At 36.8% G+C, this 27,756-nt stretch overlaps 2 protein-coding genes and 1 long non-coding RNA gene across 5 annotated transcripts; 2 read left to right on the top strand and 1 right to left on the bottom strand.

Annotated features, from left to right (window-relative positions):
• The first annotated feature begins 2,204 nt into the window (after positions 1-2,204).
• LOC144562458 (uncharacterized) lies at positions 2,205-13,182 on the top strand. Of its 2 annotated transcripts, XM_078311686.1 has the most exons (4): positions 2,205-2,347; positions 3,401-3,475; positions 11,720-12,346; positions 12,438-13,182. In XM_078311686.1, exons 1-4 carry the CDS (start codon positions 2,333-2,335, stop codon positions 12,996-12,998), a joined length of 1,278 nt encoding a protein of 425 aa, XP_078167812.1. In that variant the 5' UTR covers positions 2,205-2,332; the 3' UTR covers positions 12,999-13,182. The 2 variants fall into 2 exon arrangements, with proteins under 2 accessions (XP_078167812.1, XP_078167813.1); XM_078311687.1 differs by lacking the exons at positions 2,205-2,347; positions 3,401-3,475 and adding an exon at positions 8,700-9,736.
• A 5,967-nt stretch (positions 13,183-19,149) lies between these two features.
• On the top strand, positions 19,150-22,474 carry LOC144562374 (uncharacterized). Its single transcript, XM_078311594.1, has 4 exons — positions 19,150-19,244; positions 19,692-19,753; positions 21,004-21,640; positions 21,729-22,474. Exons 3-4 carry the CDS (start codon positions 21,203-21,205, stop codon positions 22,308-22,310), a joined length of 1,020 nt encoding a protein of 339 aa, XP_078167720.1. The 5' UTR covers positions 19,150-19,244; positions 19,692-19,753; positions 21,004-21,202; the 3' UTR covers positions 22,311-22,474.
• A 2,460-nt stretch (positions 22,475-24,934) lies between these two features.
• LOC144561497 (uncharacterized) lies at positions 24,935-27,535 on the bottom strand. Of its 2 annotated transcripts, XR_013513866.1 has the most exons (3): positions 25,800-27,532; positions 25,582-25,663; positions 24,935-25,452 (listed from the first exon to the last, which is right to left on the bottom strand). It is a non-coding gene; the product is annotated as an uncharacterized LOC144561497 (long non-coding RNA). The 2 variants fall into 2 exon arrangements; XR_013513865.1 differs by having other exon boundaries at positions 25,582-27,535.
• Between the last annotated feature and the right edge of the window lie 221 nt (positions 27,536-27,756).

Below are 27,756 nucleotides of genomic sequence, written 5' to 3'. Positions count from 1 at the left end.
AATAAGAACACCCTATCCCTTACAAGTGCATTAAATAGAGAGACATGGCACAATCAGGGGCGGATCTACTGTAGCACAGGGGGGTCAGCTGCCCCCCGCTGGATTTTCAAAAATAGTGCTAAAAATCTGCTTTTCGGACCTCTGCCCCTCCCTGGAATTCAAATTGCCCCCCTGTAGCCCATTTTGGAATTCTAATAGACGGAACGGAGCCCATATAAACTCTGAGCGAAACAAATTAGCGGAGCCCAAATAGGCGCTGATCCCAAATAGTGAAAATTAGTTGAACCAAAATGTTTTTATTTTTTATTTTTTTTTTAATTCAAAGGCAGAAGCTGCCAAGTTGAACCAAAATGTTGATTTCAAATTCCCTATAAATGTTGAATTGTTGATTTTTTTCAAGTAATTTAGGATTTTTATTATATTGATTGGTATTTTTTTTATGTTGAAATATACCCGATAAGCTATTTGCATCCGATTATTGTCCCGCCCTGACAAAAATCCTGCGTCCGCCCCTGGGCACAATCACATGTCAATCAGCGAAGTGTGGATGTTTGAATAGATGCAACCCAAATTCCAATTAGTTATTCTTCTTTGGCGACTAGTCAGTAGTCAGAATACTGTTAAAAATACTGTCACTGCGTCCTCACCCAAGTCCAAGTACGAATACTGTTTTATACACGAAATTAATTACTTTATTTTTTTTAATCATTTATTGAACTTAATTCGATGGCATCACTGTTTAATTAGTCCGATAACCAAATATAAGTCGAAAGAAAATTAAATAATCATGTTGTTATTAAAGACACAATAAGTAATTAGATAGCAATTTTGTTGTATCAGTGTTAAATTGCTGACCTACTAGTATAATAATGCAATTCATTTGTGAACGCTAGTCTGAATTAATTCTGTGTCAATATAGATTAAAATAAGTAAACTAAAACGTTAATAAATGGAAAGGATAAAATACGAGTACAAAATAGACATTTTTATGGTACAATACGAAATATTACATGAAATACGACATACAACCTAAAAGTAAAATAAGCCATATTATGTATACGCACACTTGCGTTCCAGTTTAGATTATATTTTTTTTTTTCTGTCTAATTTAGAGTCCCACTTTTTATTTATTTTTATTGTTAGTTTTTTTTTTTCAATATTTGTTCTCATTTGAAGTTCCACACACACACACATATTACAATGGATGTAGTATGATTTAACGTTCCGTAGAGACTTCAAACTGTAATATTGCCTTTCTATTTTTCAAATTTCACTGTGTCATTTCTTTTTTTTTGTATTTTCTATGAATAAAAATTTCGGAAGGAGTATACACAGTAAACTTTCAGTTTCATGTTTGTAATTAACAATGGTTAAGAATTTTATGCTAGATATCTCTTTTACTCTCTAATCTTTTTGTTATTCGCTTTTGTATTTATATTGCTTAATTTCTTGTACTTTATTTTATATTTTAATCATTTCTAAATTTGAATTATTAATTGATGAGGGATTCAAATACACTATTTTATTGTAACATATCTTGATACCGTATTTTTATAAGTTATTTTTGCAATTTTAAAATACAAACAGTCGATCCAAACCGTTCAACGTGATTTTCATATTAAAATGTGTTTGAAGATCAAACTTTACATTTTTTGGAAATTTTTAGTATTTACTAAGATGTATACAAAATTGTTGTTTTCAGATAATTATGGACCATTGAAAAATAACGATTTAAAAAAAATTCTAAATAAATAGTACTAAATTTCTAAAAAAATATAAAATTTGATCTCTAAAAACATTTGAATATGAAAATCATGTTGAATGGTTGAGATTTTGTACTCGTATATATATCTAAACTAAAACGAAGTTTGCTCGTGCGCTTTCTCCTCAGAAAATAAAAGGTTGTTTCAATTATCTTTTTTTTCTTGAAATTAAGGGCATACTCTCGACAAGCTTTACTATCCCTCGAAGAGAGGAGAATTAGATACAACGAAAAAAATTGGGTGTTGCCGTGTTGGTAATAGTTTACGCGCCATCAAGTTAAAAAAACATTTTAAAAAGACAATATTAACTAGATACGACAGATTAAGTGTGAATGGAGGGAAGTTTCTCGGTTAATTAACCCCACTTGATATATCATCTTGTTCAAGTAGATCTGTTTAGTGTTTTTGTCTTATAAGTTGACTACCCCTAGCTAGTCAACTGAGCTTTCATTTATCATATCTACTCAGTATTCCTCTTATATAAATTAATTATGGGGAATGGTTCGTTGGTATCGGCCTCTTTGATTCAGATTTGGAAATTACATTTTCTCTGATTACAAGATCAAGCAATGGATACACCTCAGGTTAGTCTATCTGCTACTCTTTCTCTGTCTGGTACTAATGCATGTGAAATTAATACCACTTGAACATTGGGGCCACAGATGGGTTTCAATCCCGGAAATAGATCTGCTGCAATTCCAAAAAACCCTGCGATCTAACTCCAACTGTTCATTTGTTGGAATGTAGGAATCTACAAAAAAAATAGTTTTTGTGTATGAATCTCGAAACATATAAACGGTTGGGTTGGAATCGCAGAAAATTTATTTCCTTCAATCCCTCTACTGGTTCAAGTATATAATTGTTTATGGATCATCCGATCAAGTCCGACAATCAAAATTATAATGAGATCTTTTAGTAAGAGGTTCTCATCTGGGGCAGCGGGATTTTGACCAGATATATGGTTCACAAGTGGTGCCATTATTCAGTGCCACAATTCCAGATTGCAGAAGATGCAGAATGCTCTGGATGGATATTATTGAACCAAAAGTATGTATCAGAAACATATTTTAGAAGGTTCCAATTAATACCTCATGTCTTTCATATTTTATCATACGTCATATTTGATATCTTCATTTTTAAATGTCAAAATGTCTATTTACACCGCTTAACCTGATATTCGTATTAAAATATGTTTGGAGATGAAATTTTATAAATTTTGAATTTTTTTTAATATTTATTAAGATAGAGAGAAAATCACTTCTTTGAAACAGTGATTTTACATCTATCTTAAAAAAATATTAATTTTTTCTAAAATTATAAAATTTCATCCCAAAGCATTTGTTTTAGTATGGATATAACGTTGAGTAGTTCAGATCGACAGTTTGAATTTGAAAAACTAAGATATAAACTGTGAGGCATGATGAGATATAAAAAACATGAGGTATTGGAACCCTTGTCATATCCAATTGTTTTTCTCTTGAAGAATATGTTTCAACTACAACAATCTGAAGGATACAAATGAAAGAGACCGGAGGATTATTGAATAGCAATGGCTTTATAATACATTATATATCCCCAAGATCACTGCTTCATCTTTTCTTGAAATTTCCGTGATAACAAGCTATGTGTCCTTGCAGGATGGGACGTTGCGTCACCGTGTAGTAAACATTCCAGAAACGACTCATGAAAATCCGGCACCAGAAGGAGGAGGTGTAAGTTTAATATTTTCATAATTGTTTTTTCTTCTTTTGCTTTTTTTTTTTGCTTTTTTTTTTTTTGCTTTTTTATTTTTTATTTTTCTTTAGTTTTGAATGGGAGAAGGGGGTGGGTGGTTTTAGTTCATTCGGAGTAAATTGATGGTGTTGGTGACTTGATTCTATATCCTGGCAGCACAAAATATTTAATACGACATCTAATTAAATTTGGAAAAAGGACGAATCAGTTCTGGTCATGTTAGAAGTGGCAATTTGGGGAAGGCCTAATATGCGTTATCAATCTGTTTTTTTTGAAGAAAAATACAGGTCTAGCCCGTATTTATATATTGAGAATAGGATCCGTTACATGAGGTTGGTAACCACCAAAATGATAAAAGTGTTGCTCAAAACAGTTGAGCGGAATTTTAAAGCAGAATGTTAAATTCAATTAAAGTGACTTAAAGCTATGATTTTAAACAGAAGGTAAATATCTGGAAGTAAAGAAAACAAAATAAAAACAAGTAGCAGAGTCATTAGTAGGCATTCCTCTTTTTACTGGTAAATCGGCCTCATCCTTTATTTTACCAGTATAGATACCAGTAAAGGTACCGGTACACCGGTACTGGTTCTCCAGATTTTTTGCTTGTTTGCAGTAGCATTTTGGTTAATTTAGGTTCTCGTGCCTGATCTTGTATCACCTCTTCCTGGAGCTTGCGGCCTTGATATCTCATAGAGCTGCATATGCCATTTGATTTCTTCCATTATGTCTTCTATTTGTGTACTCTTATCAGTAAAAGATCTTGCACACCGCTCCCTCCAAACTAAAAACTGCATGATCATCATTGCCGATTGTTGTTCGTGCTTCAAACTGCCTATTTTGTCCCTGTTGGTTACCTCTATTGTCGGCTTTGTTGGCCAGTTCTGTGCCGATTTATACATTCTCAATTTTCTGTATACCAGTGTGTAGGTACAGTCCTCAAATAGGTGCTGCACTGTTTCTATATTCTCATGACATAGTAAACATCTACTGACTATTTCCCAACCCCTCCTTTGTAGATTGTCATGAGTTAGGATCCTATTTTTGATTGCCAGCCATGAAAAAATTCTGATTCTCGGCGGTGCTTTAACTTTCCAAATCTTTGAGATATTATTGTTTAGCCTTGATCCAATTATGAGGGATGTGTACGCCGTTTTAACTGTAAAGACACCCGTAGTTGTCAGCTTCCATTTTATTTCATCTCGTATCCCTTGCCTTAATGTCAGTCTTGATATGTAAGTAGTCAATTGAACTAACTCCCGCTGTGCCAAGGTAGATAGGTTGGGTCTGAATATGCACTCTAGGTCTAGCTCATTTGCTGCTGCTTGTACCGATATGTCTGGTTTTTTGGTGAATGAGTAGAGGTTAGGTAGTTTAAGGCGCATCTGACCTTCTCCCCAATCATGATCCCATAATTGAATTATTGCCCCATCTCCCACCTTCCACTGTGTCGATACGTTGAATATCTGTCTCATTTCTTGCGGTAGTGCTGAGAACATACAAGTCAGTGGCATTCCTTGGGATATAACTGCAGTTTGTAGTAACAGTGGCTTCCATAGCTTGTGTCTTGGTGCATGCCATTCCCAAAGCCATTTCATCAGTAAGGCGTAATTGAAGGTTTTGAGGTCCAATATGCCCAGGCCCCCTATTGTTTTTGGTTCGCAAACCTCCTTCCAGTTCACCAGGTTATATCCCTTTTGCTGCTCATTTGCACCATGCCATAAGAACCTTCTCCGGATCTTATCGATTTTCTTTATTACCCACTGTGGCAATTTTAGGACTGTCATGAAATAGATTGGGAGCGAGGACAGAATTGAGTTTATGAGCACCAATCTCCCTGCCATTGATAAGAATCGTGTCGCCCAACTCGCAAGTCTCGAGTTGAGTTTATGGATGAGAGGAAGAAATGTCGTTTTCGGCAGGCGCCTATCAGATAGAGGCAGACCAAGATATGTGAAAGGTAGGTTTGCTACCTTACAGCCCAGAATTCGCACTAGATCTTGTTGTTGTTGTTGTTGCACATTTACGGGAATGACCTCTGATTTTTTAAGGTTGATTGCTAGGCCCGAGATTTGCTGAAATACTAACAATCCAATCTTGATTGTCATCGCTTGGTTGGAGTTTGGCTTCAGGAACAGTAGGGCATCATCGGCGTATAGCAAACATGGTCCCATGTCCCTATATGGTAACCGAATTGCCCCTGATTCTGTCAGCTTTTGCAAATACCGTGCTAGAAAATCCATCGCAACTATGAATAGAGATGGTGATATTGGATCTCCTTGACGCACACCCCGCTTCAGTTTTATTTTCTTTCCCAGTAAACCGTTTATTAAGACTTGTGAGGTGCCTTGTAATACTGAATTGTTAATCCAAGTAATCCAAGAGTTGGGGAACCCGAGATGAGTCATGACCTGCTCCATGAAGCTCCAACTTACCGTATCAAAGGCCTTCTTGATGTCGAGTTTGAGCAATGCCAAGGGTAGCTGCTCTTTTCATGCGATGCATAGTAAGTGTTGTGCATATAAGTAGTTCTCCGTGATTTGTCGATTCTTCTGGAATCCAGTTTGCGCATCACTTATAATATGGTGCATGTGTGGCTGCAGTCGGTTGGATAGGATCTTGGAAAAAAATTTCTGAATCCCATGCAACAGGCTAATGGGACGGAAATCTCCTGCTAATTGGGCATTTTCTTTTTTCGCTATCAACACGATGTAAGAAGTATTCAGTGGGGATAGTGTAATGTCGCGGTCCATTATTACTTGAAATACCCTTAGAAGATCAGTTGACATCATGTTCACAAAGTGCTTGTAAAATTCCCCAGAAAACCCGTCTGGACCCGGACTTTTGTTATTCGGCCACTGTGCTATTGCTCCTTTAATTTCTGCCTCGGTTATCGGGTTTGCCAAATCTTTTAAATCAATCCGATTTGGATATAGGTTGGTCCAGTGAATCTGTGGCAATGTTGGTGCTGTGGTACCCATCAAATTTATAAAGAAATCATAAAACACCTTTGCCTTTGTGGCATGATCTGAATATGTACCATTATCCCACTGTACCTGTTGAATGGTATTTCTTCTTTTAGAATTTGATGCAATTGCGTGAAAATAGCTTGTTCCTTGATCACCATGCAACTCCCACTTCACCCTTGCTCTCTGCCGCCATATGGTTTCCTCGAGTAGTGATAGCTCGGTGTGTCTTCGTTTTATTATTGCCGCTATAAATTTCTCCAGTTGGGTTACAGTTCTAACTTCTTTGACTTTATCTAACCAAGCTAGATAGTCCCTGCAGGCGTGAATTTGATCCTTGATATTTCCAGTTTGCGAAGTAGCCCATTCTTTTATTTTCCTTTGCAAATTGTTAAGCTTTATGTGTAACTGTTGCGGTGTGGATGCCACAGGTGTAGATTCCCAGCAAATGCGAACCAATTCATCAAATTTTGGGAATCGTAGCCACTTATTTTCGAATCGAAAGAACCTGGAGCGTTTGAAGGTTGTATCTGCCAAGACAGTGATCGGACAGTGGTCCGAGCTGGTGTTTGGGATAGCCTTCTGCGTCGAATTAGGGAAGGCAATGTTCCATTCTGGAGATATTACGAATCTGTCTAGACGTGCCATGTGTGGTTGCGGCCTTTCATTGCTCCATGTGAAATTGTGGCCCGTCAATGGCAAGTTTAGTAATTCCAGCTCTGATATCAAATCAGCAAATTGCAGTGTTGCACGCCATGTGTTTGTATTATTGTTGCGCTCGGCCATCTCGGCCGTAGCATTGAAATCACCCCCTATGATCCATGGTATAGGGGTAGATGGTTTGGAGTTTCTGATTTCTTCAAAAAATAGCAGCCTCTCTTGTTGAGTCGTGGGACCGTAAACCGCCGTGGATGCAAAGGCCTTCCCGTCATAGTTGTGTTTCAAGTGGATTGTGATTGAGAATTGGTTTGTCTGAATCAATTCCTTTGTGAACATGCGTTGATTCCAAGCAACCAATATTCCCCCTCTTGTTCCTTGTGCCGGCAACATCTCAAAAGTTTCCAGTCTTCTTCCACATATTTCTCTAATCATAGCTGTGTCTATAAGTTCAAGCTTTGTCTCTTGAAGTGTGATGAGGTCGGGTTTCTCAAGTAGTACCGCTTGACGGATGGCAAGCCGTTTTGGCCTCTCATTAAGTCCGCGAACATTCCAAGAAAGTAATTTTATTTTGACTTTGTAATTCATTTAAAACAAGTTAACTTCTTCATTGATGAACTGTCGAATACACCAACACCTCTCATTAGTTGGCGCTCTGTCCGGGCTCGTCACGCTCAGGCCCTGCCATCAGCTCCCCAATTTTGTTGGTAAGTTCGGTGGTCAACTCTACTCCAGCCGTGGTGACAACTGCCTCTGCATGGCCTTGGGTTAGCGGGTCATACGACTTGAGATACTCCATTGCCGGCTTCGTGACCATCTTTGGCTTAGTCTTCACTCTTTGCATTAAATCAGACACATTGATAAATCCCCTTGTTGCTCTTGCTCTGTCCACCACTGAGATGTATTTCCCCGAGTTTTTCTTCTGCAATCTTGGACTACGCCGCGCCTTCTGCCTGTATCTCAGCGGGCCTTCAAAACCGGGCGGGGGACCATCATTACTGGGGTCAGACTGCTCTCCTTCGCTTCCTCCTGTGAGCATTATTTCTCCAGTTGCATTTTCTTCTTCTATATTGTTTTCTACCGGAGCCTTAATCATCTCTGCCTTTTTTGTTTGCTTGATTGCCGCTGGTGCAAATTCCAAGCCCATGTTTGTTATATCAAAAGTCATCTCTTTGTATTGGGCCGAAGCTGCCAAATATAAATCAGTGAGAGAAGTATCTTGATTCAGTTGGACCCGACTTTTTTGATTAAACAAGCCTGCTGCCGGCCTGTGTTGTGTCACTGCCTTTGAAGCCACCTTTGTTTTAGTAGAGCCCAACAGAAAGGGCCCATGAACCTGGTCAATCCGCATATGCTCCATTTCCTTTCTTAAATATGCAAAGCTGTTGGGATTTTGAAGAGTCTGAATGCCAGGTGTAAAGGTGAGTTTAACAGAAAAAGGTGTGCTATTTCCATAACTACAATTCAAGTCCGCATTAAAACTCTGCTCCCCACCGTACTTGTTCGTCAGGAGGGCGATACCTATTATCCTTAGAGTTTCCATTTTGTTGCCCGAGATAGCTATCTCTGTAAGCCCTTTTCTATTGTCAGCTAGTAAGTTACCTGCTTGTACCCCTTGACCGTTTTGAATTTCAATTTGAGTTTGAGCAAGTGGAACTTGCGTGAATTCCTCCTCTCCATTAAGTTTGTGGTCTCCCTCTCTTGACTTCTCTTTAACCACTGTTCCTGCCTCACCATTTGGTTTTGTAACTTGAGGTGTTGTCACCTTAGCTGCCACCCCTCCATTTGAATTAATTGGTGTCTCCAGTATCTTCCCCAAATTCCAATTCTGTCCAAAACCATCCCTATGCTGGCGATCAGTGCCATGAAAGACCCCTCGCCTCTGCCTTCGATACTCCATATCGCGCCGATTCTCAATCTGTGGTCTGCTTCGTTCTTCATCATCTCTTGGCCGCCTTAAAGTCGGTGGAGGTGGGTTGCTTTCTGGTTGAAATGGAGTCATAGGCTCGGGCTAGATGTAAATGAAACCTTCTAATTGCACTCTCACCAGTCTCGCGTGCGGATTTGTGGTCATGAGCAGATCTTGCGGAATATTCTTTGGGTCGTGACAAGCTATCAACACTCGTAGAGCTTCGTATCGACCATTCGAAGTGATTGACGCCAATTCTTCAACATATCCTATGCCTGAGATAAGGTGGTTTATCTCTTTCTTGTTTCGGTTGTATATTGGCACGTCGTAAAGCTTGACACGGGCTCTATACGGCATCGCATTTTGCACCATACCCAAAGTCGGGGTCCACTGTATCAGCTGGACCTCCGTGCCATTAGCGAGTAAAAGAAGACCCTCTCGTACCGCCTCACGGCAGAGATCAATATCTGGGAACTCTATTAGCATATCACCGATGATCTTGTCTGGCGAGGTGACCCTGAAATCTCTCGGGTTCATATCATAGCGACCGGCTAGAGCTGTGGAGATTCTTTGAGCTAGGTATGGGTCGGCCTGATGTGGCCCGGCCAAGACTACAGCGGAGTAATCTAAAACTCCGTAAGAGGCGTTGCGCTCTCTAGGTGGCAAATACACCCTCAGGGTGCCGGGTCTGCCTTCAACCAGTGATGCAGGTGAGAGCTCCATTGATTCCCAATCGTTGTTCTGTTGAGACATCTTTGTGTATTGTTGACAAAAAAAATTTCCCTCTGAATGATTTTGTTGGTTTTGTTCCTCTGAATTTTCCCACTTCTCCCTGTTCTTGACTTGAACCATATTTATGGATGGTTTTCCGCTACTTTTAATTGCTTTGCATCTACCCGCTATGTGACCATAGGCTTTGCATTTAAGACATCTTCTAACATTTCTGCATTCTGATATTTGGTGTCCTTTTGAGAGGCATTTAAAACATCTTTTTTCCGCCATTAATAGCTGCTTGTGCTTTGCAAGTTCAGGGTGTACTTTTGTCGCTTTCTGTTGCATAATATTCGGTACTCTTTTCCTGCTTACCAGAGTCCAGCTGCCATCTAGTCTCTGTTTGTCGTCCTTCTTTAGAGAATTAAGGTCCTTGCATGCTTGAGGGGTTGTGTGCTGAATGGTTATGTTCTGAGGTGCTGGATTGAGTGCATGGGTTTGAGGTACAGCCCTTTCAGCAGAGTTTTGGATGCCATGTCCTTTCCCGTCGGTTTGGTGGCACACCTTGTAGAGCAGTGTGTCCGCGTATGAGAGACCATCATAGTATCTTGGGCTGTTTTGGAGCTGGTCAGCCGTGGTGGATGCTATTGCCTTCAGGGTGTCTTTTCTCCTTTCCTGTCGCTCTAGGAGAGAGTTCTTCCAAGCGTCCATCCTTCTCCGTCTTCAATTAGTTTTTTATGTCTACTAAATAATTAACCAAGGAAGAAATGTTGTAAAGAGAATTTGGGAGTAATCCGTAGAAATGGTTATAAGAGAGATCTAGGTGATTTAGGTCGTTGATACGACCAATCTCCACTGGTATTTCCCCGTGCAGGCTATTGCCTGTCAGGTTAATTTTTTTAATGAATGTGAGATGAGCTATGTTTGGGGACAAGGAACCGGTGAGTCCCAACTCCCCGAGGTCTAGTGCATTAACATGAGGTGGATTGTTGTTGTCGCAAGTGACTCCACGCCATTGGCAAAACTCGAGGGAATCATTTCTCCAAGAAGCTAAGGCTGAGTGGGGATCAGAGAGCTTGGATTTGATATTCAGCAGAATTTGTTGCTCTGAGGCGGCGGCGGCGGCAGCAGCAAAAATTATGAAAATGGAAAAGAGTATCGCGTTATCAATCTGTTGTCTCAAAATTTCTGTCCATTGATCTCTTTTGGTCAATCTCTTATGTGTTTGTCAAAGCAAATTGCATTTCAAGTACCTATCACTTATTTTTATAGTCCTGTTTGAGTTTGTTAATTGCTATCATATAAGTACGAGCAAAGTACTTAAGCTCAGACTGATTGAGGGAAAGTTTTTTTTTTTTTTTTTGAGAAAGCCGGGCAGAGGCTGCCAGGGTTTGTATATTAAAAAAAAACACATCAATACAAACTCACTTCAAGCGTAAACAAAAAAAAAAAAAAAATCAGACTACAGTAATTCCCCCCCCCCCCCCCAAAAGAAGTATAACAAGTCAAGCTATATATAGTTTTAGGCGGCGAGACTGGTTCATTTGGTGTTATTAACAAAGCTGATTTTTCCAACTTGCTAAATCTTAAAAATTCATCTCGAGTAATCTTACATTTTTGAGTTACTCGAACAAACATGAAAGAAGTAACTAAAATGTAAGAGGAATCCAGCTAGCCTGACACATAAATCTTGTGATGTTTTGGACCGGAGAACCTCTTTTCTTTATTTGAAACTTTTGCTTTTATTTAATTATCGGTTTTATGCAAATATTTTTGGATGTATTGTTGGATATTGAAGCCTTAATGGGTGAGAAGAAAATTTTCCTGTTAAGAGATGGAATTTGATAATTCAATAGCAAGCCTATTATAACCCTTTAGTACTTGCTACATGTAAACCTAATTGCTAAAGAAAGGAACTTTTTTTTTTGTGTTACAAATTTTCCATTTTTGATAATCAGCTGACAGATTTTGTTATTGCCCAGGGTGGAGGAAATCCGTATCCAGAACATGCCAAGCGTCTCACAACATATACAAAAACTGTCACCCTAATCACCATCAGCCTTATTGTTGCATTTTACAACACAAAACTAGATACGGAAGAGAATAAGATGTTCATCCTGGCATCATTCACCTCTCTAATTTTTGCTCTCTTGTTTGCTATAGTTCCGGTTATACTCATTAGCTGTGTTGAAAGACCTAATCCCAACTGTTTACGTTGTCGATTTGAAGAGAAACTGTATATCTCAATCTATGGATCAAATTCGCTACTGATGGTTACTGCATTTTTCCTTCTCCTTCTTTGTACCTTCAGATATGCATATCTAGCTGTTTTTCTAATTCTTGCCCTGTTGGTCATCTGCATTCTCCATAAACAAGGTTCTAAATTGAAGCACACTGAATCCATAAAGAAGTACAGAGAAACACACGATAGCGATTTAAACCACTTCTCTGAACACTCTGCAGCTGTTGTTCTAATGCTTTTTACAGGCCTGTCAAGTATTGTATTCTCAAGCCCTAATCTTTCTCGAAAGAATGATCAAATAAAGGTCACCGAGTGTTTTCTGTATGTTATTATCGTCTTGAGCCTTCTTCTGATGCTATTGACCTCGGTATTGTTTTATACAAGCTTCCTCTGAGTTAACTCTTTCTTCTTTCCCTTTTCGCTCCATGCAAATGTCTAATAATGTATGGCAATTACAGGTACCACCTGCAGTTCAGAATGAGGGAACAAGAGCCCGCATGGTTAGAGTAGTCAAATTCCTTTTCTATACACTTATCAGTATCCTGACCTTGGTTGTGCTGATGGCTGCCAGCGAGGTTCTTCAAGGACTAGTTGTTTTCTCGACTTTTGCACACATCATTGGAGCTACATATTGGTTGGTAACAGAAGTATTAGACGGGCATGATGACGAAGGTCAGGATGTACCAGTTTCAAAGGAGCTTGATTCCCTATCAATGGTTTTCGCAACAGGGGCATTCTCAGTTCTTATGGTTGTCTACTCTAAAAACGTGGATAACAGCGAGTCGTACAGCTGGTGGTATTTTTTCATACTGTCTGTATGCATGATTTCCTTGTGCTCTACCTTCATCAGCTGTCTCAGCAAAATGGTAATATTTAGTCATAATCGTAGGTCGCGAGCTTGGGAAAAAGCAGAGATGATCTTAAGTTACATAACTTACATTTCACTGTTTGTTGCATTACTTTCTACTATCGTGCTTGCTGTTTATAGTGGCCTTACATCACAAGAACCTTCCAATTAGTGACAATCCCTTGCTCGTGTAGTCATCCTTTGTCTTAGAACGAATAAAATGTTGTTTGAGTTGCTGTTGAGCTTCAATTAACAATTTAGATAAATGTAATTGTCTTTAATTACTAGCAGTAATATGTTTCTAATAATAAATTATCTTAGTTTTCTTTCAATATAATTTTTTTTTCACATTTTCATTTTCTAAGTCAAACAAATTGAGATCTCTTAATTTTCTGATGATTACAATCAAGAGGTAAGCTGAAGAAAACAGAGAGTGCATCTACTTACCAACAGATTTACCGAACCTCAAAAGAAATATTGAAATTGAAAGGATGGTGCAACAAAAGTACCATTCCCGGTACATGCAAAAGGGAGATAGGTGTCTATGCACTCGAAAGAATGACGATAGATAGGCATCGTCTATTAAGAATGAAAGACACCTATTTGATCAATTAATTTCACGAGCATTATTTTAGTACTTGAGTTTTGAATTGAGGAGATTTTTAACAAGTGATGGAGAAGACGGTTCTGAACAATGGACCCGAATTTTGATTGGAATAGAGAGGAAGATGAGGTGCAAATCGTGATTGGTGCATATTGTCAGGTTACTCGGCGACCAGTTGGTTAACGACTATGTTGTACGGGTATCATATTTGATATGATATTGATCTGGCAATACAGAAATTTTCAAAGTGATACGAAATGGTGATGCAGCGATATGATACGTATCAGGTATGATACAGAACCATGTATGAACATATATGTATGAAGTATCGGGGTAACATTAGTTAATGATAATATTTTAAATTTTAAAGAGAGAAATACATAATTTTGAAGTTTTTAGAAGCATAAATGAAATTCTCCCAAATTAAAAAGTGTGTTTCCATTTCTTATTTTTCGTTTTTTTTTTCTTAGAGAAGGGTGTCCATATTGTTCTCCCCTTTACATTCGGCACAAGTTTAATTTCGGGCAGGGAAGTGATTGCTTCGTTGTGTTCCAACGGCTCATATTTCAAACAACTTTCACCTTATATTATCCTTACCGCAAACTACTATTATAAAATGGATTGAGAGTACTTGAGATTTATAGAAAGAAAAAAATGTGCATGAATGAAGTGTGTGTGTGGATAGAATCTACGTGCTATCATATTAAAAAAAAAAGTGTGCAACCCAGCAGCTTCCTTATATAGTCGCAATATATCTCCTTGGAAAACCAAGTGAATGCTTCCTCAAAAAAAAGAAAACCAAGTGAATGCACCTGGAGGTAATCAAACTGGAGATTTTACCAACCATTCAATTTGGCAATCGAATCGAACGGTTCAATTTGATACTGATGTTACCCTTTTTCTCTATACTCTGTGTATTCATACGTTCAGCAATGGAGCTTTTGGTTTATACTTTATAGGGTTAATTTTCTATTTACCCTTAAAAACTTCTTTGATTTTCTATTTACCCCTACACTCATGGTTCTGAAACTCGGCCGATTTCGAGTCAACTCGGAATCGGCCCAAGTTTCACCCGAGTCTCACACCTATGCGAGTTTTTGACCAAAAATCGGATGAACAGTGCTTGACTCGGCCGAATTATCCGATTTTCCGACCGAGTCAAGCCGAGTTAGACCGAGTCAAGCCGAGTTAACCGAGTTTTACACCGAGTTGAGCCAATTCAAAGAAAAAATGACAGATTCTCCCAACCTGGACCGAGTCTCAGCCGGCTGTGCTGTCGTAGGGTGATTTGGACCACATGGAGGCTTGACCTGGACCAAGTCTCAGTCATCAACGAGGGTGCTGTCGCAGATTGAGCAAACAATCGGCCCAAGAAATGATCTTAATCGGGGGTGCTGGTAAAGAAAAGTATCTCTCCATCAATCGGGAGTTTCAATTTCTGGCAATGAAAAGATAAATAGGCAGAAGAAAGAAATGGGAAATGAGGAAATGAAAAATCTCTCTCCATTTTAACGGGGGCGTTGGTATTTGGTAAATGGGAAAGGGGATAAAGAAGGAAACTTTTACAGACCAACCCCTCATCTTTTTTTTTTCCTGGTTGGAAGAAATTAAAGATATTGGAGTGCAGAATTTAATGGATCTGTTATTTTTAATAGTTTTTTTATATTTTACTATTTTAGTTTGTCGCTATCTTAATTTTAGACTCTACTTCAACAGTAATTGAAAAAAAAGTTGAAATATTTATATTCCCACACTATATTAATGTTTTTATTTTTTGGCTATGTACAACAATATGTTAATTCGTATTTTAATAGAGAGGACGAGAAGATTCAGCCAGCTCTTTCTGACAATAAAAAATGTATTCCATTTGTAATGTTTGTATTACATTATATAATTAGTGGATTATTTGAGTGTAATATTTTGTCTTAACATAGTTTTTTTTTTACAAATTATTTTTATCAAATTTTTCCTAATTTTTTTTGCTAAAAAACAAGTTTCAGCCAAAAAAATCCGAGTTACCGATCCGATTCTGATTCCACGGTCAAGAACCCGATTCCAATTCCGATTCCGAGTTTCAGAACCATGGCTACACTCTTTATTATATCTAATATATCCCTTAACTGAGTTTATAGTTTCCTATTTATCCATACAATTAATTATCTACAATTTAATTATGTCAGAATTTTTATTTTCCAATTATGCCCTTCTCTTAACTCTGACATTATTTGTCTAATTATTGGCATGGATCATATACTCTAAAATTGGTCAATTATTTTTTTTTTTTTTATAAAATATATTAACAGTGGCTGTCAAAAGTTACAAAGAGATAGAACAGGAAAGTAAAAAATAAAAAAATAACAGATCTACAGATTATACACTATTCTAATAATATTTGAACCAAAGAGTTCCCACTTGCAACACTTTGTACCCCCAAAACCTCAGCCAGTACCGTACCGCCTGTGTCGATAACATTGCTTCGTTGTCTCCAAATCTACCAACAGGTACAGAGCATCATGTTAATCCAAATATCCTACACCGACACAGTACCTGGTATTCCCACCCATACCAGCTCTGTAGAGTTGGTCTCGAGATGTTGCAAGCTGAAATCCTTATCTAAAATTGGTATCCAATTGAAGCAGAGTAAAACCATACTATCAAATTGCCTTTGCTAACCTAAATGAGTTCTGGATATATCCATTGTTTCCCACTAAAATTAATCTGAGTAAAGCCATACTATCAAATGTAAGTTCAATATTGACACTGTGCTTAAATTCTGATGCCATTTAAGACCAAAAATTGACCCCATTTTGCCGCATATTATATATCTCAAATGAAGTCACCTCAGTATTTTAACCGAATTAGCCCTCACACGAAGGATATACCAGAAGTATTGATCAGCTGAGCAAAACAACAAAACAGTTGAGCCAATTCGTCTCAGAAAGTTTGAATAAGCTAATAAAATAACTATAACAAAATAATTGAACAGAGATCAGGCAAAGGCGCACGAGGAGAAGAGATAGAGGGAAAGTAGGGAGACGTTGGAGAGGGTAAGAACAGGAGAAAGCAGGAGAAAAACAAGGAGAGATCAACGTATTAACAAGAAAGGACATTTTCGTCTTTCATTATTCTAATCAGAGGTTTAAACAAGGTTAATTTTACAATTATTGTGTAATGGATAACAAGGAAAGAGTTTAAAGAGTTAAGAGGTAAATTAGATATATTTAAGTGTTTAAGGATATATAAGAAGTTAGAAGAGTGTACAAGGATATAGGAAAAATTAACCCTAGTTTATATAGTAAACGGACTAAAACGGAAGCTTCACCAGTCCGTTCTTTTGATTGTGCTGCATTAAATTCTCTAAATTATTTAACGATGACAAGATATTGTATTGGTGTGTCTGTTATTGAAATGGAAACTCGGAAGGTGTATGCTGATTTTCCTCTGGAGAAAAGATTCTTATTCATCATGTTTTGTTCACTATTTGTTCACATGCATTATTTACTCCCAGTTTAACTACATTCGCTCCCCACCATTAGACCACGACTCTCATGCCTATTTAAATCTCTATTCTTCCCCGATCGTTTATTTCCACTTTTTGAATCGATGAAATCAAGTCTCTCATCTACGCCGCTCCCACTGCCACTATTCTTCCCGCCCATCCCCCGTCGCCTCCACGCACCAGACTCCTCCGCCACTGTTCTTCCCGCCCGCTCCCTACGCCGCTCCCTCCGCCACTGTTATTTTCATTTTTTTAATCGATGAGTACGAGCGTATGACTACTCATCGGCGCTTTCTTTGACATAATCTATATTTTTTCTATTTAAATTTCAAAATAACCTAGGCATCAATGAATAATTAATTATCTTAATCTATTCAAAATATTCAAACTACAATATAGTAAGTATCATTTTGTTACTTCAAGAAATATCTTAATATATTCAATCTATGTCTTTATTTAAAGTTCATATAAATGAAAAAAAAATAGCTCATGTTGCATAGCACGCCGTAGCTTTCTTAATATATTCAAATAGCGTGTTTTGATGCCATAGCTTAGCATTTAGAGTCTAAAAACGTTATAGCGCGCTATTTAGAACATTGCTCATTTCCCTTTCTTTTCCCATTTTTTTTTGGGTACATAGAGGCTGCATCGAAATTTTTTTGAGGCACAGCGAAACTGCATCAAACTTTTTTTAGGTGCAGAGAGGCTGCATTAATTTTTTTTTGAGGTGTAAGAATTACTCTCAAATTATTGTAACTAACAATGTGTGTTGTTCGTGTGGGGAAAAAGGGTTGCGCCTGTTATGAATTAAATATTTATGGATGTCCATGTTGCAACTCTCCTAAGTAATTACTTTAAAACTTTTATTTAAAGAAGTATGTTTTTCTCCTACATTTATTAATAGAATTAATAATAGATGACTTGTAATTTACATTTTCTAACATATAAACAGAGACTTTGTATGGATGTATTAGACACAACAAAAAGCATATAAATAAAAGATATAAACAGATAAATAGATGACTTGTAATTTACATTTTCTAACATATAAATAGATGACTTGTAATTTACATTTTGTATCTTTATACATTCTCAATATCTTATTTATTATTCTTTTACTTTATTTTATAACACGTTATCAGCACGAGAGCTCTTGAAGATCTGAGAATGGATATATATAGCAAAAAAATTGAGTGTTGATAATAGTATACGCACCAACAAGTTAAAAACATTTCGAATTAACGCCATATACTAGACATGACAGGAGTCGAGTGAGTAGAATAAGGAGGGAAGTTCTAAAGTCGTACTGCTGCAAAGAAATTTACAAAGATGAGCAGAACAAAAAGAGCCGAACTCGAGGGCGAGTTCTTTTCAACCAGGGGAGAATGACACCGCCCGAATTGCACCGTTCTAAAACTTTTGAAGCTTATAGGCCTCATCATTGATCAGTGACATGTCATATGGGACACTTCAATGGGCCTTGAGAACAACTAGTTGCTAAAACAAAACAGAATGTTTTTGGCAGTAGCAGTTTTATCCGTCCAGTATGGCACTGACTGATATGTCTTTAGTATTTTGGTCATCGATTATTCATACGAGCTCCGATTTGGGTGATCCAAAATTCTGTGAAAAGCTGACAACAAGCTCTACAACGTTTATGTCATACATTTGTTCAGATTCCAAATATATCATAGTCAAACAGGCATGCCAAGCGAACTGATCTGTTTTGAGACAGCTTGTATTAATTAATTAGGTGTGAGTTTTGAGTGTGTTTTAATTAGGGTCAAAGAGTATTTATTTCCAGCTGTGTTTTGGGATTTCTAGGAAGATAATTAAGTATATTTTGGGAGGATAAAAAGTAGTTGAAGTTGTATTAATGTTTAGGTGAATTTTGGAGATCATTGTAAGGCTATAAGAGAAGTCATGCTTATTTTGAAAAAACAACTATTGAATATATATACGAATTTTATTATTTGAGTTGAGTTTATCTCCTCTTATCCACTATTGGGTTGAGCTTTGCTCCTCTTGAGTGATGTTTAGTTGAACTCGCTGGTGTCCTTGTGAATCTCCATGGCCGGACCTTGTCAGTAATATCACTGTTCCTTGTCATATTTTATTAATGATCTTAACCCCACTTGATAATTCATTTTGTTGTTGTACATTGACTACCCCCTAGCTAGTCAACTAAGCTTTACTGTGTTTTCTCTTACTTGGTCTTATAAATTATTAGGAATGGTTCTTTGGTATCGACCTCTTTAATTCAGATTTGGAATACATTTTTCTGATTGCAAGAACTAGCAATGGATACACCTCAGGTTAGTCTATCTGCTTCTCTTTCTCTGTCTGATACTAATGCATGTGAAATACCAGAGTTGAACATTGAGGCCACAGATGCATAGAAAATCTAGATTCAATCCCTCTGCTGCTTTAAGTATGGAACTGTTTATGGGTCATCTAATCAAATCCAACGGTCAAAATTACAGTGGGATTTTGAACGGATGGTTCCTAGTAGTGCATTCTTCAGTGCCACAGTTCCAGATTTCAGTAGATGTAGAGTGCTCTTGATGGATTATTGAACCCAAAGTATGTATCAGTACATAGTATCCTTTTGTCTTTCAACTACAAGAATTTGGAGAACACAAATGAAAGAGACCAAATGATTATTGAATAGCAATGGCTTTCTATTACATTATATATTCCGAAGATCCTTGCTTCATATTTTATTTGGAACTTCCATGATAACAAGGCATGTGTCCTTGCAGGAAGGGATGCATCATCGTGCAAGATCTGGAACAGTAGACAATATGACGGAACAACTCATGATGTGAGATTAATCTTTTCTTGCTTTTTCTTTCTTCTTTTGCCTTTTTTTCCCTTTTTATAGTTTTTCTTTAGTTTTGAATGGGAGAAGGGGCTGGGTGGTTTGAGCTCATTCAGAATAAATAGATAGTGTTGGTTCTATATCTTTGCAGCTCATGTATTTAATACAACATCTAATTAAATTTGGAAAATGGACGGATCAGTTCAGGTCAGACAAGAAGGGGCAATTTGGGGAAGGCCAGATATGCGTTATGAATCTTGTTTCTCAAAATTTCTGCCCATCGATCTCTTATGTGTGTCAAAGCAAGCTGCATTTCTAGTACCTATCACCTATTTTTGTAGTCTGTTTGAATTTGTTTTCATTTTAGTATGAGTAAAGTTGTGTAGTGGCATGAGACCCATCTCTCTATGGAGATGTCGCAGGTTCAATTCTTGAGAATAGCATCTAAAAGATATTAGAGTGTACCAGAACCCTTTAATAAAAAAAAAAATATGAGTAAAGTACTTGAGCTTAGGCTGACTGGGTTCGGGAAAATCACCTGCCAAAGATAAAACGGGTCAAGCTAGATATAGATTTAGGCGGGGAAGACTGGTTCAATATAAGTTCGTAATTGAGTGTTATTAACAAAGCTGATTTTTCCGACATACTAAATCTGAGAAATTTCTATTGAGTAATTTTATATTTGAGTTACTCGAAAGAGAGTAACTAAAAAGTAACAGGAACCAGCTAGCCTGACACATCAATCTTGTGATGTTCTCAACTGGAGAACCATGGCCTCTTTACTTTTTATGAAACTTTTGCTTTTATTTAATTTTGGGTTTTTTCATTTTTTTGTAAATATTTTTGTATGAGTTGTTGGATATTTAAGTCTTGACGGCTGAAAGGAAAATTTTCTTGTAAAGAGATGAAACTTGATAATTAATTAGCATCCATCGTTTAACAACCCTATATTGGTACATCTAAACCTACAAAACAACAACAAAGCCTCTAGTCCTAAACAAGTTGGAATAGACTAAAAATGAAATTCAATCTGAGTCACAAAACTCATGAGAGTTTCATTTCAATAAAAATGTTGTATTTTACCCTAGCTCGCCACGCCTATCACAACCCTCTTTTTTTTCTAGCTTGAGACAAATTGTGTAGAAACTACACCGCCGGAGTTATGTAAACCTATATTGATAAAAGCAAGAAACTTTTATGTGTTATAAATTTTCCATTTTTGATAATCAGCTGAAAGATTTTCTTATTGCCAGGATCAAGCAGGAAATGTGTATCCACCAGGACATGCCAAGCGTCTCACAACATATGCAAAAACTGCCATCCTAATCACCTTTAGCCTTATTGTTGCATTTTACACTGCAAAACTAGAAACGGAAGAGAATATGATGTTCATCCTGGCATCATACACCTCTCTAATGTTTTCTCTCTTATTTGAGCTAATACTGTTTATATATGCTCATTGGCTGCGTTGAAAGCCCTGATCCCAACTGTTTTCGTTGTCGATATGAAGAGACACTGTATATCTCAATCTATGGATCAAATTCACTAAAGATGCTTACTGCGTTTTTTCTTCTCCTTCTGTGTACCTTCAGATACGCATATCTAGCTGTTTTTCTAATTCTCGCCCTGTTGGTCATCAGTATTCTCTTTTACCAAGGTTCTACATTGCAGCACACAACGTCCATAAAGAAGTACAGAGAAATACATGACAGCGATTTAAACCACTTCTCTGAACTCTCTGCAGCTGCTGTTGTAATGCTTTTTGCAGGCCTGTCAATTATTGTATTCTCAAGCTCTAATCTTTCTCGAAATAACAATCAAATGAAGGTCACCGAGTGTTTTCTGTTTGTTACTCTCATCATGAGCCTTCTTCTCATGCTATTCACCTCGGTATTGTTTCATACAAGTTTCCTCTCAATTAACTCTTTCTTCTTTCCCTTTTTGCCCCATGCAAATGTCTAATGTATGGCAATTACAGGTACCACCTGCAGTTCAGCACGAGCAAACAAGAGCTCGCATGGTTAGAGTAGTCAAATTCCTTTCCTATACACTTGTCAGTATCCTGGCCTTGGTTGGGCTGATGGCTGCTGGCGAGGTCCTTCAAGGCCTAGTTGTTTTCTCGACTTTTGCACCCATCATCGGAGCTACGTATTGGTTGGTTACAGAAATACTATATGAGCATCCCAATCCCGACCAAGAACAAGGTCAAGCAGAACCAGCTGCAATTGCAAAGATGGAGCTTCATCCCGGAGCAATGGTTCTTGCAACAGGGGCATTCCCGGTGATTATGGTTGTCTACTCTAAGAACGTGGATAACTGCGAGCTGCACAACTGGGGGTATTTTCTCATACTGGCTGTATGCATGATTTCCTTGTGCTCTACCTTCATCAGCTGTCTCAGCAAAATGGTATTTTTTAGTCATAATCTGCAGTCGCCATCTTGGAAAACAGGAAAGAGGATCTTAGATAACATAATGAACATTTCACTGTTTGTTGCGTTACTTTCTACTATCGTGCTTGCTGTTTATAATCGCCTTACATCACAAAAATCTTGCAATTAGTGATGATCCCTTGCTCGTGTAGTCATCCTTTGTCTTGAACGAATAAAATGTTATTTGATCTCTGTTGAGCTTCGATCAACAATTCAATATAAATGTAACTGTCTTTAAATACTAGTAGTAATATGTGTCTAATAAAAAAAAATAGCTTAGTTTTCTTTCATTAATCATTATATATAATTCTTTTCACATTTTTATTTTCTAATTTAGTGAATATGAAATATTTCCACGCGATCCGTACAGTACCCATTGACACTTAGACACCAGAAGACGGTTTTGAAGAGTGGCCCGAGATTTGATCAGAATTGAGAGGAGGATGTGTTGCAAATTGTGTATAAATAGGCCGATAATTAAAATGGGCTTTATCCATTTATTTTTCTTAGTTTCATTAATCAAGTTTTATCATATTCAAATGGGCCAAGAACTGAGCATATTGGGCTGCGTGTTTACTGGGGACGCTTGAGCTGCGGGATACCATTATACCATCCTCAACCAAATGATATAAAGGGCCAACCGACTTCTTTCTATTTAAATCCCTAAGTATTGCTATTATATATTAATTGGAGGTAATGCGAGGCCCAAAATTGGAGGAAGAAATTCTTACAAACGAGAAAATGACGATAATAAGACAAAATAACTTGGAATCAATGGTTGGCAAGTAGAGATTCCAATAACTCGATCAGATCTGACAAGTAGATTAGGAACTCCGTTGCGATTTTGCTGCGGCTGCGGCGCCACCAGTTGAATGTCACATAGAGTTCAAGAGAATGAATGATAGATATCAACCGTTATGATTGACGCACCAGATTTAGCAGCTAAGTAAATGAAAGGCAAAATCCCGTCGGTGCTAGTGAATTTCTTGGAAAAATAACACAAGCTCCCACTAAATTGGATGTGTTCGTTCATCAATGTTTAGTAATGAGAAAGAATAAATTGGAAATCACAAATATGAATTTTATGAAATGATTGTAAAGACTAAAAGTCAAATAAACCATAAATTTGTTTTCTGTAATTTCCATATTTTGAAAATTAAATTTTACGAAATTTCTATTTGTTATTGGGTAATAAATTAAATGCTCATAAATTAGAATTGTTATCCTTGGTAGCTTCTACCAAGTTTTTAAAATAAATTAGAATTGTTAATTTTTAAATTTTAGCATTAAATCGCTCAAATTTTAATGAAAAATCTACTAAAATTATAATTAACATTATTATTTTTTTCAACTACTTTTTCATACTGGTGTTGTATTTCAGTATATGTCTTTCGATCAGATGACAAACAAGACATGCAAGATAAAGCTTTATACCAGTATATCTTGACATTTAAAAATATACTTGAATTTCAGGTCTAAAATAGAAATGTTTTTTCTGACTTTTACCAGTATAAGAGAGATGGTGTTGAGAATTAGAAAATATGACAATGAATAAATAGGCAGATGTGCTTCCAACGAGAATTAACTATCTGGTAAAACTGAAGCATAAAACGGAAAATAAAAACAAATTTCCAGGAATATCAGTCCTTTCCATAAATTTTTAACACAATCTAAGACAGAGCTACTTGAGTTTTCACCATTACATTGGCCAGTAAAACAGTCATTGATCAAGCGGCCATAAATTTAACTTCTAAAATTTTAATCTGCTCGATTAATAATCAATTGATTTTCAAATTACATTGAAAGAAAATCTAAAAATTTAGCTTTGCGGTCTTGATAAATATTATGCAAGTTAAAACGATGAAAATTAGTTTGTTGTCAAATAATGTCAATATAATTTCATCATAAAGGCCGTTTGGATGTTCCTTTATTCATTGTTTTTACATAGAAAGATGTCTGAGCTATAATAGTGAAAGTCAAGTCGCCTGTATTGAAACTTTGCACCTCGCCGATTGCCATTGTGAGTCTCACTATATTAGAATCGTAAGAGATAATGTTGATTTTTCGTCTGTATATTATAATTAAGTAACATTTTGTTACAGCTGTGTACAGCTGTGTACAGCTGTATGTTATAATTAAGTAGCATTTTAGTTAAAAGTATTATTTTTTTGAACTGTATCCTTTCGATATCTTTCAATTTCTTTGAATTATTACTCTCTTCTTGTGAGTTGTGACAGTGATTTGAAAATAACAGAAGTCGGCGTCCCAAAGAATATGTAGCTAAAGAATCTATTGTTGCTGATAGCCTGGACTTATTGTCAGCTCAGATTAGGTTGAAAAAGTTATTTCTTTCGACGATAGTTATGTTGAGCGCTTCAAGTCACAGACGTAGACTAAAATAATTTGAAAATTGCTTGTAGACTATTCAATTGGATTTTTTTCTATTTTTTTTTTCAACCACAAAAAAAACTTGATTAGCCTCTCAAATTCACTTGGTACTGAAAAATGCGATGAAACTAATTAGTTCATATATCAATTTAAAAATCTATATTCAGAATGTGATACTATAATAAAATACAACTAATATTAATGTCATGTTACTAAATAGGGCCCATTTGTTTAACCAATAGGTTAAACTATATTTTTGTTTTTGTTTTTAAAGCCTCCTTTTTGCAAAGAAATCTAATAGAGAGAAAGAGAGAGAGAGAGAAAGAGAGCTGATAATTACTTATTAGAGATTGTAGCCAACAAATGGAAACAAAATATAAAATACTCAAGCAAAATGAATATCACAGCCTATTATCGGTTTATATGTTTGTGCTATGTCAAATAAGTTAACACCATGACAGAAAGAAAAATAGCACACCAACTATTGGCAAGAAAATTCCTTTCTCTAGAAAATTAAAACAAAAAGTACCTTTGGGTTCCACTCAACCCTAAATGGAGTGAAGTGATGATTGAAATCATGACTGTGCACAATTTCTCTGCTGGGAGACAAAAGGTTGTCAAATATAGAATCCCAAACACTGATCCGATTGTCCTGACATGTTGTCAGAATCTTGGTCCCACTTGCCCATGAGAAATATGCGAAGTTAACAACACATACATATGCCCAGTCAGCAAGTGATGATCCTTATTCAAGCTGTCTCACATTCCATATTTTGGCCAGTATAACATTACATGTGACAGTCAGAGGGTACAGTTATAGAACAACCATTAATACCATATATTTGCAACTCCAATCCGAAAAATAGTGCACCGGCATATCACACCTGCATCAAATTAGTTAACGACACTCACTATCAGTGGCAGACCCATTCAATAGACCCCCATTTTTTTTTTTAAGTTGTATGATTTTCAATAAAATTTAGAGTAAATGTCATGGGTAATGTAAAATTGACCTCTATTCTTAGCATTAAAATTTTATAGGATTGACCCCCAATGCATATTTGATCTCCATAATTCGAAAGTCTGGCTTCGCCCCTGCCAATATCCAATGGATAAACTTAAGGTCAGATCAAGCCATACAATGATTACAATCCATCTATATATGCACATTATTTTTAATACAGTGAGCCATAACAAGTTGAATAAATTTTGTATCCAGCATTTAACCTACTGGGCTCAAGGACAAGGATAAAGGCTCCTTAGAGGGACAAAGTTGTCAACAGGTATTCAGATGCAGCGTCAAGGCACTGCTGATGTGGCAATACACTATCAAAAGGTACTGACGAGGGTTTTCTTTGTGTTGGGAGGCTTTCTGGGTAAAGACAGAACAAGCGTTACTGTTGTCCAATTCAGGCATTGCTGATGTGGCATTACATCATCGAAATGTGCTAATGAGGGGTGCAGTGCTGTTGGGAGGTTTATTGGTGAGGCCAGTCAGAACAAATGTGGCCAATATGGCACAGAAGCATTGATGGACATAAGGTAGGCCGATGGTTTCCTGGTGGTAGGATGTAATAGCCTTCTCTTTTTGCTGATTGTCAGTGGGAGTCTGTTGTCAATAAACAATACATGTTATTACATTTATTTGGATAAAATAGTACATGAAAAATTGAAATAAGTTTTCAAGTATTAAAAAAAATGAATGTAAGGCAATGAAGAGAATTACGAATCTGATTGAAAAGAAACATTTCAAAAGGCTGTCCTAAACTCATTGATAAGCAATTTATTACGCAAGTGATTAGCCAGCATAAGAAATAATCTTTGAAATAAGCATTCAAGTTTAGGCCAGTAAATAGTAATTGCAGACATCTTAAAATCTTCACATAGTTGAATGCTATTAATTAGTATATAACTACCAGAGCTGTACCACTGGTGACAGTGAACCAAGTACAGAGCAGATAACATATCTTTTACTTAGATAATTAACATATAGGTCTCAATTTCATCAACTAATTATTGGCATCCTCAATAAAATTGAAAACCTGACTTCATAGTTCATACAGATAACCCCTGCAAAATGCTGGTAAATGATACATAAGGCACAAAAGAAATGCTAACCTCATAAATATGTATCTCTAGGGGAAACCACCAGCTCTTCAAAAAAATTCCATAGAATTATTGAAATTTCACAACGATGACAAATGAATCACACATAACATTTCTGTCAAGAATGAATTGACTAAACTTATTCTTCAATTAGTTTTGTACTTCTTCAAGAGCATTGCTCAATTACACCCTTTCCAGTTTTCAAATGTGATAAGTTGAACATTTGCACCTTTTATCCATTTTGGTCAAGAGTGAATTGACATAACCATCTTTGTCTTTTTCTAAAAATTTGCAGCAGAAAAAATTCTGTAATGGTACAGCACAACAGTAACGTCAGCTGTAACTGATACTGAAACCTGTACTGTACCAGTAACGATTTGCAGCTGGTACTAAACTGGTACCGTGCACCTAAAGCATCTAAGTTTATTTTCTCTTAATACACACAAATATGAAATATGTAACAACAGTTTGTTAAAAAAAAAATAGAAAATGATCTATAAAACCCTAATTCGATTGGGAACTAGAAAAGTGCAAATTACTGCTCAAAACCACCATCGATATACAGATAAGAGAAAGAGGGAGAGAGAAATCAGCCCCACATACAGACACAACAGAGAGAGTGTCTGAAAGCCGCCACCGCCGCCGCCGCCTCTGCACCACGAGAGACCTTCAAGTCGGATCTCCACTCCTGTGTTGTAAATAAAAGGCAGCCCTGCAGTCGTTACGCCAACCTCGCCGCACCAAATCCCTGATCAGAGGGAATACGCACCGCCCGTTTCTTTCGTGTAAAAAGTATAAGAAAGAGCGATGTGGGATAAAAGCGACGAATAATTCGTATCTACTGACCGTTCGATCTAGACATTGAACGGTCCGTATTTCACCTAATCCATGACAGAAATTTAAATAATCATTAAGAAAAAGAAACCTCTACAATTAAGAACATATAGATCACTTATAATAATCATTAAGAAACCTCTACAATTACAGCAAGAACATATATATTACTTATAATCTCTCTTCATAATAGAATGAAGATTTTGAAATTTCTAAGCGTATGTAATAAGTCAAAAGAAAAACAAAAT

This window comes from Carex rostrata, chromosome 11 (assembly GCF_964058835.1).
Source record: "Carex rostrata chromosome 11, lpCarRost1.2, whole genome shotgun sequence".
Classification (NCBI taxonomy): domain Eukaryota; kingdom Viridiplantae; phylum Streptophyta; class Magnoliopsida; order Poales; family Cyperaceae; genus Carex; species Carex rostrata.
Note: the sequence above shows the minus strand (reverse complement) of the source record. Positions and strands in the feature narration are given on the sequence as shown.